Source organism: Phyllostomus hastatus, unplaced genomic scaffold (assembly GCF_019186645.2).
Source record: "Phyllostomus hastatus isolate PE091 unplaced genomic scaffold, TTU_PhHast_1.1 phas_contig_16, whole genome shotgun sequence".
In the NCBI taxonomy this organism is placed as follows: Eukaryota; Metazoa; Chordata; class Mammalia; order Chiroptera; family Phyllostomidae; genus Phyllostomus; species Phyllostomus hastatus.
In genome coordinates this window covers 3,711,774-3,726,484 of record NW_025333643.1, presented here as the reverse complement: position 1 = coordinate 3,726,484, position 14,711 = coordinate 3,711,774, and the positions used below count along the sequence as shown (strand labels likewise).

The window sequence follows — 14,711 nt, the reverse complement described above, 5'->3', positions numbered from 1 at the left end:
CTTCCCGTACCTCCAGGGCTTTGCAGAGAGCCCAGGGCCCGGTCAGCCCTAGTCATGTTCAATAACCGAAGGGCAGGGATAACCTGGCCCCCTGTTCTTATCAGAGTAAGTGGCTATTAATGGCTACATTAATAGTTAAAATACCAAACCATGGTTAATGATTCGATTACCTCTCTCCTACAGACTGAAACTGTGAGTGCCTGTGTCTTGCTTCACTGGCTTCCGGCATATTCCCTTCAACATACAGGGGCGTATGACTTTTGTTAAATGAATGAATGAAACACACAGGACCACAATGTCAGGCTCCAAGACCTGAGGTGCAACCGCTTGTCAGCCTTACTGAGAATCATAGGCATCCACACAACCTCTGCCAACGCGCGGGTGTGCCCACGAGCAGGCATTACTAAGCAGCCCAGAAACATGCCAGGCAGTAGTGGCCGGGCCGGGGTGCGGCTGGCCCAGGCAGAGAAGCCATCAGAAGCCCAGCCTCGGGCAGTGAGGTGGCCCCGGTGGTGGGCACTTGGTGGGATGCATCAGCACCCCTGGAAGCTGAGGCCTGGCCTCCGGCTGCGCACAGTGCATCCTCTGCTCGCCGTCCGTCAGTCTTCAGCCAACACCAACCGAGGACCCGTGAGGTCACAGACCACAGAGGTGCAGAGAGAAGAGCCACGGACTCATGCAGTGATTCCGAACCTCAATGCTAATGTCTCCTCTTATATTTCCTCAGGAGCCCCATTTCCAAGACCTTTTTTTCCTACCAAGCAAACTGTATTTTTAAAATAACTTAGTTTTCTCATTTTCCTTGAATGAAAAACATCCCTATCTGCCAATCACAGGTTTCTAACCAGCACGAGCCAATAACCACTGTGACCACTGACCTCACAGGACTTCACCCCAAAGCAAAGCGACCCGACATTTAACTTCGCCTGTGCAACATCACAGGGGACAAGGGTATGGCCCGCCGTTAGGGTCGTTAACACTGATCCTAATAAAAACATAAACAAGCGAGGAAAACAGCTGAAAACACACACAATCTAGACCAACCCTATAGCAAAGAAACTAAACCCCAAAGATGTTGAACACCTTGTCCATGGCCGTCAGTCCCAGAAGGCGAGACCTGGCAGATCTAGGCAGGCATTAAAATGTGAGGTCATATGTAGTAATAGGACCCCTCCTGCTGTCACTGCTGCCAAACCCTTGCCCCGAATGCAGAGCCAGGACTGGGGACAGACTTACCCACCACCTCTTACCACTACCCTCCCGGCCACCGCTCGGTGCCCCGAGCCCCAAACCCACTACTGGCCACCAACACAAGCCCTACCAGACAGACGTACCTGCTGCCGCTCCACTGGGGTCAGTGTGGGTGAGATGCCCGTCGGCCTGCTGGCGTCCATGCTATTCTTGGTCAGTGCAAGGGGCTGCTCCATGCTGAGGCTGGGGAGGGACGTGTACAGGTGGTTCCCGTGCAGGCTCATGGTGGGGGCCACAGCCCGCTCAATGGGGCTGCGGCTGCGCTCCCGAGGGTCTTTCCGGCAGTCTCCATTGGCAGTCTTGTTCCTGAAAAAAAAAAAAAATAGGAATCACTCAGGTGGGAATACCTGTATCTTGCGGAAAGCAAAGAGGATGTGGCCATATGCCAAGCACTTCACACAGATTATTTCATCTAATTCTTCACCTTGCTGTGGATAAGTATCATCGCCATCATTCCCATATTCTGAGGTACAGGTCAAACAGCCCACCGACCTGTAAGTTGAACCGGGACACTAACCTGGGCTGGGGCGGCTGCAAAGCCCTGCCGTGCCGGGAGGAAGTGCCTTCCTCAGGCTCTGCTCCGCAGCCTGCCCGTGCAGGGCACGCGCCTATCCAAGCACTTCTACAACAAACGCCAGTTGCTCGGAGCTGAAAGAACTAAACTAGGTGCTGAAGGCCAGCTTGGTTTGATGAGGATCTGCCAGCGGTAAGGATGGAGATGACGACGATAACCCAAAGTGACCAAAATGATTCTAAGTGCTGGGTTGTGCCCCACAGGTATTATTAGCTCATTCGAACTTCTGAGCAGCACTAACAAGGAGATGCCATACTATCCCCTTCCCAACGACGAAACTGAGACTCAGAGCAGTGATGCTTGCTCTGGCCACGGAGTGCATGCCCACAGTCCTGTCTGGAGGGCAGAGAGCCTGCACGCAGCTCCGAAAGCCAGAGGACACCAGCAAGTCACCTGCGTTAGCAAAGTCCAGAAGCTGGGGCCCACAAGGCCCCAGCTGTGTGCTGAGCACGCAGCCGGCGCTGTGTGGAACACGGACAGGATGGAACACCGCCCACCCTGTGCTCCGGTGAATCTACTCTAAGGCAGTATCACCACTGCACCTATCAGAGGATGACACAGCCCTGGCCATGGCACGGCGGGGCCGACAGGGGACCACAACGCTACTCCGGGAGGGGCCCAGGTCCTTCCTCCTTTTCATTTATTCCAGGGTTCTTTCTGCCTTCAGTCTCAGCCCCTTAAACCCACCATGTTCTCTGGATGCCGGAGCAACTCTCAATAATGAATAAGTCTTTTAACTAAAAATGTGGTGGGATAATGATTTCAGTGACTTTTCTTTAAGAAATGCAAATTATTCTCTGAATTCTCAAGTAGTCATCCTCTTGTCTCAGCAGACAACCTATTTTATGGCAGAAAAGCCCGAGAAGCCCAAAGAAAGAAGCAGCAGACCCTGCTGCCACCTCAGTTGTCTGAATGAGATGGTTTAGCAATTTCACGTGCGTGAGGGAAACAGTGAAAGAGAGCAGCACGAGAAGCCCGCCTTTTTAAGCTGCAGACTCACACGCACCCTTTCTACGCAGCTGCCCCTCTAGTGACATCCTGTACAACAGGCTGCTGAGACAATCCACCAAACCTTATTCAGATTTCCTGCTTTATCTGCATTCATTTCAACACAATCTTTTCATAAAGCAGATCCAAATGCATCAAGCCCTTAGCTGCAATTTTCAGCAACTCAACACTGTGGGCAGCGGCCACCCTGGCCCCTCCTCCTTCCCACTCCGGTCCCGACCACCTCTCCAGCTTTGTCCGGGTCCCGTGCCCCCCGGCGTGGTGCTCAGCAGTTACAACAGCCTGCTCGCCGTTCCTCAAATAAGACGCCCTCATGCCTCCGACTGTACATGTATCCGCCCCACACACACACGTGCACGCCTGCAGCTTTCGGTGCCATGCTCTGGATCCCGAAGTGCCCCACGCCAACCTTCAAACAGAGAACCCATCACACCATCATCAATGATTTCTGTATCTAGGCGCACACTTCCTAAATTAAGTAACTGTCTAACCGCTGGAACACAGGTGGCAAACACGAGGCCCGAGGGCCGAGTGCGGCCCTCCAGCTTGTTTTATCCCGCCCCGCACCTTGCTTCTACCCAGCAGCAGTGCCGAGCTCTCGCTTAACTGTAAGGAGTAGTTCCATTCATACAGTCCTAAAATCACTTTCGGCCCTTCGAAGGCAGCAGTGAGGCTGATGTGGCCCCTGGTGAAAATCAGTTTGACACTCCTGCACTAGGCTGTACAACTGAAACTAATAAAATAATACTGAATGTCAACTGTAATTGAAAAATAAAATTTAACAATTTCCTTCTAAGTTTGGATAAAGTAAAATTTTAATGTTTTACGAGATACATGAATTGCTTCCCTGACACAATATTCTGCCCCTGCTCCCCACAAAAACACTGAGGTTTCTGAAGGCCACTTAATGAGTGAGGCAAACTCAGGGAACAGATCACCACCGGCTTCTCAGTCAGAATTCTCCTCTGTCCGATTCAGACTGCAGTGTGACCAGGGTTAACCGAGTCCCTATTCTGTGTCTTACAGAAAGTGAGGCACAGCCCTGCCTTCTCCTGGGGTGCAGGTGAGGTAGAACACACCAGAGAAGCTGGTGGGAAAGAGTCAAAGGATGAAGACCCCCCCCCACTTCCCATCCTGTCCCCAGCCAGCAGGAAGGAGCAGCCTACAGCTCACGCAGCGTCCGTCCCCGTCTGACACCACAGTCACCCCCAGGACAGACACGCAGCCCACCAGTCCCCCGTCCTGACACCCACGTGGCACCTGAACACCTGCAAACTGAGGCACGTGCACTCCCTCGTCTGAGCCCCCAGAGGCTGACCCGAGTGAGCCCCCTGGATCGGAGACCACAGTCCAGGGGACTGCTCAAAGACGGCGGTGAGCTGTCCAGGGCACACAGCCCACGGGGCAGTGCCCACCCGCAGCTGCCGCCAGCGCTCCCGAAGACCCACTCTGTGCCCACACTGCACGCCCACACTGTGCGGGGGAGTGGGAGAAGGGGCTTCGGAGGCGAACGAGAAAGGCAGTTAAGGAAAAACATGACGCAGCGCGGCATCACGGAGCAGGCGAAGACGCTGAAAAAACACACAAAACCTCTGAAGAACTCGCTGGTTAATTTTAGTAAAATTATACATTAGTCACATTTCCAGCTCATTTTCCCAGTTCCTGGAGCTTACAGACAGACATTGTTTTCCATGCTCCCCCGAGTGAATCATACCCCGGCTCTGCAGCTCCCCCAGCACCGAGTGCCCCCACAGCCGGCAGCCCAGACCCCACGCTTCCTGCCCAGGGGCCGGGGGGCCTCCGCGGAAACACAGCCGTGGCCCCGTCGGGCCTGAAGGGCTCACGGGTGTCTGGACCCCGAGGACCACCGATGTCACTACGGCTCCAGGGCACCCTGGCCTGTGCTCACACTCATCCTGGGGAGGGCATTTCCACTGCCAACAGTCTTAGGAGAGAGCGTGGACACACGGTGGTGAGAGAGAAGACACCTGCTCCACTGTCCTCCGAGACGGAGCGTTCCAGGGGACGGTTGCCACGCTGCCTGGTCCACCCTCCCGGAGCCGAGGAGAGAGAAATGCCTACAACAGTGTCTGGAGATGCATCACCCAGATTCTAAGCCGTGAAACTGAAAGAATCCATCACATGAAAAAAGGGCACAGCACCCACTGGATCCTCATTAAATGAGATGCCCCACCCACCAGAAGCTCTGAGTGGAAAGCAAACCCTCAGGAAGGTATTACGGTGCTGACATGCTCAAGCCCTGACTGAATTCTACTAACTAGGGACGGCTATTAACCGAACCAACATGAGCAGGAGACATTGTAGTCAGCGCTTTCAAGGAAACACTCCAGGATCCTCGGGATGCCGCACCGCAGGCCCCTGGCACAGTCTCAGGGCAGGTCCCTCGGCTCGGGTGAGTGAAGCAAGGACTGGTCCAGCTCTGCATCTCCCCCACCGCAGCTCCCAGAAGGCACAGAACATCCCCGAGGTGAGAGTACGCTGCCGGACGCCAGACCACACCCGGCAGGAGTGAGCGAAGGCCTGGAAGCAGTGGCGAGGCCAGCAGGGCACAGGGGCCCGTGCCGGCCACCGCCAAGCCAGTCCCCCTGCGCTCAGGACGCCCCCCCCCCCCCGCCCCCGTGCCACTGCTGACACGAGTCTGCCCTCTGGGAACCTGCTGGAGTGACGAACCTTCACAGCCTAACAATGACGATGACAAAGTTGTTCAAGTGCCTTTAATTTTTAAAAGCTTCCTCAGAGAATATACTTAATGCCACCACACTGTGGCTAAAAATGGCTAAAATGCCATGCATACTTTATCAGAAATAAAAATGAAAACTATGTCTTTAATTAAAAATAAAAAGCACCCCACAACCATTACTGACGGAGTCCTCAGGTTTATGATGTGGACTGGCTAGGTGGCACTGCCCCAAGTTTACAGGACAGAGGACCAAGGTCAACCAGATAAACACTTCACCTCAGATCGGGATGGAGCGAGGATGTCACACACGCCTGGCCCTTCAGCTATGCACACCCAGGCCCCTGCCACAGCCCCTGCCTCACCTCTGAAGCTTCCAGGAGGCTCTCCCTGACCCCCAGACTGCAGGGACAGAGGTAACAGTGGGAACCTGGACATGCATGAAAGTGCCAGCCCCCCAAGGCACACCCCCAGTTAGCCGTGTCTGCCTTGCTCTCTTAATCAGCTAGCTTCACCCACCTGTCCCCAGGGGCCCATCCAGCCTCCTCAGGGACAGAACACTATGGGGGCCCAGGTCTGCAAGCCCTGCCTCCTCCCCAGTGCTGGGCACAGAACAGAGCACACAGTGGACGTGTTCACAACTATTCGTTGAATAAGTGAATTATTATTAAAGTACACAATACCATGTGTGAGTCCAATTAACAGACTCTGGTGAACGAAAGGGCATTCAAGACATTTCAGAGGATGTTCCCAGCAGGAAAGACACTTTTTTCCTGAAAAAGCAGAGTTTAGGGAACATTTAAACATTGGGCATCAGACGTAGTGAGATGTTTTCTCCCTTTAACTACCTCCTCCAGGTTTTGCTTTCCTCCCCCCACTTCTAAATGTCCCCTAGCTTGTCCAGACCCCACGCACTCACAGGGATGCATGCACCACCCCCGTCTTTCTCCTGATGAGCAGGACAGTCCTCCCAGCCGAGCGAGAAGCTGCACGGCTTTGTCTGCAAAGACATCCCGGTCCAGCCTCATCGCTCCTCTGTACCAATTTCAGACGGGACACACAGGGGTGTGGACACCACCACCAGGATGCTGTGACTCAGAGGGAAGGCCTGAGCACAGATGACATTTGTAGGTGGAGGTGCTGGGAGGTGATGCAGAGACACCCCCAGGGCCAAATGTGGCAGGTTGTGAGCCGTGGGCAGGAGAAAGTGGGGAAACACCAGCACCCAGGGTGTCCCAGAGACTTGGAGCAACCAAGGGGCTCTCTGCTTCAACGACAAGCACTTCCTGGTCAGCAGCGAAGAAAAGGGGCGAAGACTGCCTTTCCCTTAAATGTAGGGAAAGATTGTGTTGCATAAGACAACTGTCATCACTTAACATCACAAATAATCAGGAACAGTCACGCCCGGCAAAGGCTCCAGGGAGTGTGAAGGACACTGCAATGGGCTAATTTCACTGCTGGCACAGCTACCCCCGCCACGTAACCCCCTCCCCACGAACTCCAACAAAGGGGGCATCCCCTTTCCGCTAGCTCAGATTTCAAAAATCAACTCCACGGAACTAAGTAACACCAAATTTGCTCAATCACGTGACTTGTGACTTGTCCCAGGAAGAAAAGCATGTATACCATTGCAATGTCGCCCTTAAAAAGTGGTGTCCAAAACCAGAACGCACTAAAAGTTGGGGGATCCCTGGGAACGAACTACTCGCCTTGATTATATCTTCACTGTCCTGCATGCCAGGCCATATTCTAGTCCTCATCACCTTACTAAGTCCAACACAAGGCTGCAAAACACACACCACCATACCCATTTTATAGGTGAGTAAACTGGGGCTCAAAGACGCTGAATAATTCATCTGAAGTACAAAGAATCTAATTTATATTTGACTGGTTCCAAAGCCTTTCTCTTCCATTTTCCCTGAGAGAGGCTGAGAAAACTGCCAAGACCTGTGTACCTACCACCCAGCGCCGACCAATGAAACCGCACTACCGCTCCTGCTTCTGACCTCCCCTCCCCTTTCAGAGGAAATGCGGGCAGGGGTCCGAGCAGCAGAGCCGCCGACCCAGGTGCAGCCCCTGCTCCCGCCCTCCCCAGGCCCATGCCCCTGCTTCACCCGGAGGCAGCCGCTGGCCAGTATTTGCGGATATTCTTCCTACGTATGAATATATCGTTAAATAATATATAGGCCACTTTACGTTCACATCACAGTACCACACTGCATGTGCTGTTTCACAACCTCGCCTCCCCCCGCTCCCCCGTCCTGGGGCTGCACCCATGACCTGACCCAGACAGCTCGTCTCCCCGCCTTCTTCCCCCGTGCGCCACACTCCTTCACACGAACACACCCGAGTTTGCGTGCCCACCCCCGTGCGGACGTTACTGGGTCGATCGCTGGCTTCTCCTCGCTGCAAACAGCCCCAAAGTGTCTACATCCTTGCACACCCATCCCGTGCTGGGAGCGGGTCTCTGAGTGACGCTCAGAGACCTAGAGGTTACCAGTGTAACTACGGATCTGTTCACACGTTTATTAGCCATTCTACTTTCTTCTCTGAATCGCTTTTCATTGTTATGGGTTGAATTATGTCCCCCCAAAGATGCTGAAGCCCTAACCCCAAACCCCCTTCCTGCAAATGATCTCACTTGGAAATGAGCCCCCGCAGGTCACTGGTGTAGGCCCTCCTCCAGTCTGACGGGCGTCCTCACGAAGAGCAGAAATTTGGACACAGTGACAGGCATGTACAGAGGAGAAAGGATGTGAAGACAGAGGGAGGAAGCTCTCTTTAAGCCAAGGAATGCCTGAGGCCCCGGGGCAGAGAGGCCTGGGACAGACTCACCCCCCAGCCCTCAGAGGAACCCGGCCCGGCCAGCACCTGGCTCTGGGACTTCACCCCCAGAACCGCGAGACTTCTGTTGTTGGAGCCGCCCCTGCCGTGGCAGTTTGTCATGGCAGCCCCAGCAAACTAAGACAATTTCTGTGCCTTTTTTTTTTTACTCCGTTGCTTTATACATTTTTAGATATTCTCCACACCCATGTTTTTCCTGCTTTATTTGTAGTAATCCTGTCCTCCAACTAAAAAAATGTTAGCACTTCCTCTGGACATTTTCAAAGAGGTCCCCAAGATCCACGGGCCCTCGGGTATCCCTGTCACGCATGCCTGGACTCCCGGGGCACGTCTCCTAGGCACCGAGAGATGGCACCAGGAGTCGAGGCCAGTGTGTGCCTGGGGCCGGGCCTGCCAGTGAGAAAGGGGGGGGGGGGAGCCAGCTGCCCCCCGGCTTCTCCTCCAAGTGCAGTTCAGAAGCCAGGAAAGGACCCCCCCCACACCCCCACATACAAGAGGAAAGCAGCTTGTCGGCCAAGTTACCATCCAAAACCTTTTGGCTCAGGGGCATTTGGGACGGATGAATGAAGGGATGAACCGGCAGAACTTTCTATCGCTCCTGCATCGATGGGCCTGTCGACGACAAGCTGCCCGAGACCACAGGCCAACTGTGCGCAGTGCCCACCCCTCACTCAGTGCTGTGCCGGCCCTGGGGGTGCCCGCCACCGCCCCCAGGGTGTGTGGAGGGAAGCGGAGCTGAGAGCCAGAATGCTCAGCCCCGAGTCCCACGGCTGGTACGTGGTGGGGTGGGGACTCCAACAGGCCAGCCCATCCTCTTCTGCAGAAACTGCCTGTGAGGGTTTCAGAAATAACATGTGTCTGTGGTGCCACAGGGCAAGCCAACAATGCTGGGCAGTGTAAGAGGAGGCAGAACTGACTTGGACTCTTCTCTGTCACTGAGTCAAGGATTTCCAGTTGAACCCTCAGGAGTGAGCAGCACTGAATCAGCACCACCCAGGTGCCCATGTTCCTGCAGCCCTCGGGTCCCCTCCCACCTCCCTTGGGCCCCTCAGGCAGCAGTGGGCCCTGAGGGGCGTCTGTCCGTCTGAGGTGCTCTCGGTGCTCTGGCCACTCCTGCCCTCCTTTCTCCACGAGGTTGGCAGGGGCCCCAGGGGAAGCAGGGCCTCCCTTCCCCTCGGGCACAGTGACTACGCTCATCTGCACGAGGCACCCAGGGGCCCCCAGGAAACCCTACAGAGCATACAGAGTCACGGGGTGGTCACTTAGGTAAAACTGCCCAAATGTGAGCCTCAGAGATAAAACACTTTAAACCTATTTTAGTCAGCAACTTGTCTGAAACATCCTACAATTTATTCTTTCCCGTCTTGGTGACTCAGGGTCTTTATGATAAACATTCTTTTCAGACGAGAGGCAGGAGGCCTCCAGGACAGGCCCGTGTGCTCCGTGCCGAGTTCCCTCAGGCTGCCTGGCCGCTCGTGTCCTTGGGTCAGCTCTTCACGTGACCGGCTTCCTCTCCTGGCTGACACAGGGCCCCTCCTGGAGTGAGTGTGCCTGCCACTGCGAGTGCCCTTATCTTTCCCTTCTCCTCACGGTGGGCCGAAAAGCCAGGCAACCGGGTGTGCTAGAATGATGCATGAAGTGAGTACGCAGGCTCTGAGAGGGCAGGGCCTCCCGCACCAGCTTTCCCTATCTCTGACTCCAGCATCCAGAGGTTTCATTCGCTTGGGAAAGTGAGGGCTTCCTAGGCCTGCTGCCTGCGGAGAAGCAGACTCGCCCGCAAGGTCAGTAGCAGAGCAGAACCCTTACACATTGCTGGGAGACTCGAATTCTGAACCGCTCAGCTCTGTGTAAATAAGGTATCAGTTTTCTCTGACTACAACTGTCTGCACGTGCGTTCTATCGTTAGCTGAGACAAGAGGAAAAACTAAACTTTGAGAGAAGAGGCTGGCCCCGAGAACACGATTGGTAAAGCACCCCGTCTGCCCCCATGTTGGCGGCTGTGGCCACAAAGTGGCGGGCGGGTCTCCACCTGGGCTGGGCCCCAAGGACGCGCCACAGACTGAACGGACCACATGTCCCGTGTGTGTCCACTCAGAGTTTTCGCATGAGTGGAGATGTTGCTGAGACTCACAAAATAGAAATTAATTTACAATTCCCACTGCTACTAAATTTGTAGTCATTTCTGTCATTATGTATTCTCTCAATGAATGACATAAAAAATTCTCTCATTGAATGATGTGAAAAATACAACCATCATATTTTTTGGCACTTAACAGAGTCCTTGCAGCAGAGATGGGATGGAAAACATTATGTGGCCCAGCTGCAGTGTCTGAGGCGGGCAACAGTCCAGCAGAGTTTACCTACTTCTCTGCACTGCCGCAGACGGACCAACATGGTGACGCTCCGCCTGGCTATCCTTTAAGCACCACTTGAGAAAGTCGGGGTGAGGGCTAGAGAAAGGATGGAAGGAAAGGGATGTGCCCAGTGAGTCTGCCCAGAGGGGCTTTTACATGGACAGCTTTGCTGGGGGTGACCAGAAGCTCAGTTCTTCCGGCTGTACCCCACCCCCACCCTCCCAAACCCTCAGTCTGAGTCTAAGGTCCATTGGCAACGGCTTCCTTGTGCTAGGAAAGCAGAGTGTGGAACAAGATGCTCAGGAAGGCACAAAATGGAATCATTCTCTTTCTTAACCATCCCTGAACCTGAGACTCAGAAGACCAGCTCCTCCTAGACAGGCCTGGAGTGAAGCAAACTAGGGAAAGAAACTCTGTGCACAGTGCGTTGCCCAGAAGCTTCCGTAAGTCAGGGTCTACCACAGTGCCTGGCACACACGAACTAGTTTATGCATGAACCGACCAACAGCAAAGCAGCACCAGGCTCAGGGGTGACCAGAGAAGCGACTGCGGCCCTTGCAAACCCTCCAGGAAGTAATGGTCTGAAAAGTCCTCCAGTCACCATTTCCACTCTCATTCTTCCGGTCTGGTTCCCAACCAGCTTTCATAACTCCATTCAAATTCTTTTGAAGGCTCGTTGTTAGCTTTTACTCCACATTTTGCAGCAAACTGCTGGAAAATTATTATAAAGCCGTCAAGGTTGGATGCTTGTCCTACTTGCAAGCAAAGAGCTTCCGGGGAGGTGGCTGTGAGTGCAGGAGGGATGAGGGGCTGCCGCACGTGGGCCCTCACCGCCTCTGCAGGCAACCCGCTCACCCACTGGAAAGCTTCCATAAAAGGCTCTTCCCCCTAATGAATGAAATCTGCTTTCCAGTAGGATTCTTGGGTTAAAGGTCGGCCCTTTGGAAAAGTCCAATGAAATCTATTTCTTTTCCCAATTACTAGACAGCCACTTCTATGTCAGCCCTGCCATGCCCAGAACTCTCTCCACCAAACAAGAATCCCTCCAAATGACACTAATACTAGACCCCTGTCCTATCTCCAACCCCCACATGGTCTCCAAATTAACATTCACCTTCCAGCGTGGTGCCCAGAACTAGATGTAATGCTCCAGATATAATCTAAAGAACAGAGTGCACAAGAGAAGGTAATTCCATTCAACTCTTAGAAGCTTATTTCTGAACCAAAAAGCAGGGCATAAGGTCTACTTAGTAAGCACCGAAGTGAACAGAACGGAACATTTGAAAATCAGATGGTAGCCAACCAGAACCCCACTTTCGGAATGCAACAGTTACTCCGCAGGCCTGCCACGCAGTAGGCATGGCCACCTAAAAACCTGCCTACTTGGTTTTTTTTTTCTTTTAATTCAGCTGTATCTGTGACCCCACGTTGGCTAGAGGTATGACTAAGTTACTGTACAGTCTGCATCACACGTGCATGCACATCAGAGACAAACTATCAAATGTCCTTCCTGTGCCCCTTGGTTTACTGCAATCCCCTCCTCCCCTGCAGGTTCCCCCGCAGACACACTCTCCAGGGTCACTATCTGAGGCCTGAGGGCGAGCAAGCAGCCTCCTCAGGTGTCCAGCCCTGACCATGTGGGTAACCAGTTCCAAATCTTTTTGTGGACTTGTTGATATTAGGGGATCGCCCCGAATTCAGCACATTTTTTCAACACTGAACAAAAATTAGAAAGCCAGTTTTCCTTCTAAAATTACCCACCTATCCTGACTGGAATCAGAAAATTGGCAGACAAAATTAAATTACTGAATTAAATTATTACTATACTAAAAAGTTTGTGAGTGTAAATATTGAGTATATACAGTGATTAAATAGTCATCTAATAAAAGATACCCAAATATTCTTGAAAATAGTCACCACTGTTAATATTAAATTACTAATTACTATAATTATTCATTATAAAATTATTATTAAAGGACCTTCCCTCTGAGAGCAAACTGGGCAGCCCACTAATTCTTTCTGAGCATCCAGGTGATGTCAGGCTGAACTTACCTTTCTAAAAACTAGAGGAAAAGGCTGGCGAAGCTATTTTACTTAGATCACATGATAAGAACTGATCTAAACTATTTAAAATGTATTGCAAGGACCCTCAGGTGCTTCAAAAGGCTTCTAACACATTGACAACTGATAGACAAATTACCAATCTACTGTTAATGCAAAATTCCTAAGGGACCCCCCAAAAAATCCATAAATAAAACAACACTGATGGCTTACTTCATTTTTCTCTGATTCATACATTCTATTTCTTTACAATTATTCTCAAACTGGACACAGAATTCAGAACTGACTTTTCCTGTGCTGTTTGCTTAGCTCCACTGTACCACCTCCAACACTGAAGGAGTGCCCTGGCTATTAAAATGATATTCAATCCAAAACCTAGAGCCCTGAAAATGAGGGAGAAAAGGAACCTGATGATTCCATCCAACAATGAAATGGCATCTCCCCCCAAACTCTTGAGTTGATGGCTCTAAAAAACGCCTTCAGAAAATCCATGACTACCACCCCTAGCACCCTAAAGGATATAAACTTTCCTTTTCATGAGCTGGGACTTCCAAAACCAAATGGTAATGATGAATCCTAACCCCCTTTACACTGAAATCTGCACCACAGAAGTCATCACACTGCGACTCCCTATTATTAGGCACCAAACACCACACCCTCGGGGCTGAACCCCGCCGCCTGCCCTCCGCACTGCTGGCTTCCTCCCGGGCATCACTCACCACGCTGAGCAGGGAGGACACGGGCTCAGCCCTGCTTTCCATGCTTGTGGACAACAGACTCGCTGTTGTTCATTCAGTTGAACTACATGAAGTTAATCATTAGTCCTTAAAAGGTATTTTAATTTATTTTTTGGTACTAAAATACATATAAAATTCCCCATTTTATTTTCAAGTGCACAGTTCAGCGGCATTAAATATATTCACACTGTTGTGCAACTACCACCACCATCATCATCTCCAGAACTCTTTATTTCCCCAAACTGACACTCTGAGCCTGCTGAACAGCAGCTCCCCACTCCCCCTGACCCAGCCCCTGGCGACCACCATTCTACTCTCTGTCTCTATGAACTTGACTCCTCACGAAGTGCAACCATATTCCTATTTGTCCTTCTGTGACTACACATTTCACTCGGCATAATGTCCTCAAGGTTCATCCATGCTGTTGCCTATGTCAGAACTGTGTCCCTTTGTAGAGGCTGCATAATATTCCACTGTACGTACAGCCCACAATTTGTTTATCCAGATGCAGTGATGGACATCTGCGTTGCCGCCACCCTTTGGCTTTTGTGAATAATGCTGCTGTGGGCATGGGCGTAAAATCTCTCTTCAAACCCCTGCTTTTAATTCTTTGGGGTTTATGCCCACAAATGGACTTCCTGGATCATATGGTAGTTCTACATTTAATTTTCAGTCCTTATGAGTTTTGACAAGTCGCTGGTCATAAAGCAGGCTGGAACTACAGGATGCATTTTCACTACATGTTTGTCCCTCTCTACTGGGGAAAAATAAAAGGTTTCCACAAAAGGATGGGCCTCACCCACAACAAGTCTTAGTAAACACAGTCCAAGTGGTTCCTGAGAGAAACGCTCGTGAGCAATGTAAACATTTGACATGCAAGTTAAACAGAGAACACCCGTCACCCAGCTCACTGAGTCCAGCAAACACAGGCACATGGTCAGCGGCGCTGCAATCAGCAGCGAGCACTGTGGGGACTCACAAGCTACATATTTGCGGTTTTCATTTCTCACCACGGGCCTTTAAAAATTACTTCAAGTCATCCGAGGATGGCTAATGTTAATAATACGCAGTAATAACTACCATTTGTGTGACATTAGTGTACAGTTTTACAAAGTGCTTTGCACATATATTATTGTTAACAGATCTTCAATGTGTAACTCCCCCATACTGCCCGGAAAATGTGT

The 14,711-nt window shown here is 51.8% G+C and overlaps 1 protein-coding gene across 4 annotated transcripts in view; it reads right to left on the bottom strand.

Annotated features, from left to right (window-relative positions):
• VGLL4 (vestigial like family member 4) overlaps positions 1 to 14,711 on the bottom strand; it is a 151,430-nt gene that overhangs the window by 8,808 nt on the left and 127,911 nt on the right. For all 4 annotated transcript variants that reach the window (XM_045832087.1, XM_045832088.1, XM_045832086.1 and 1 more), the window contains one exon: positions 1,335 to 1,557. In XM_045832087.1, the coding sequence (XP_045688043.1) occupies positions 1,335 to 1,557 (223 nt within the window). The remainder of the gene's footprint in view (positions 1 to 1,334; positions 1,558 to 14,711) is intronic.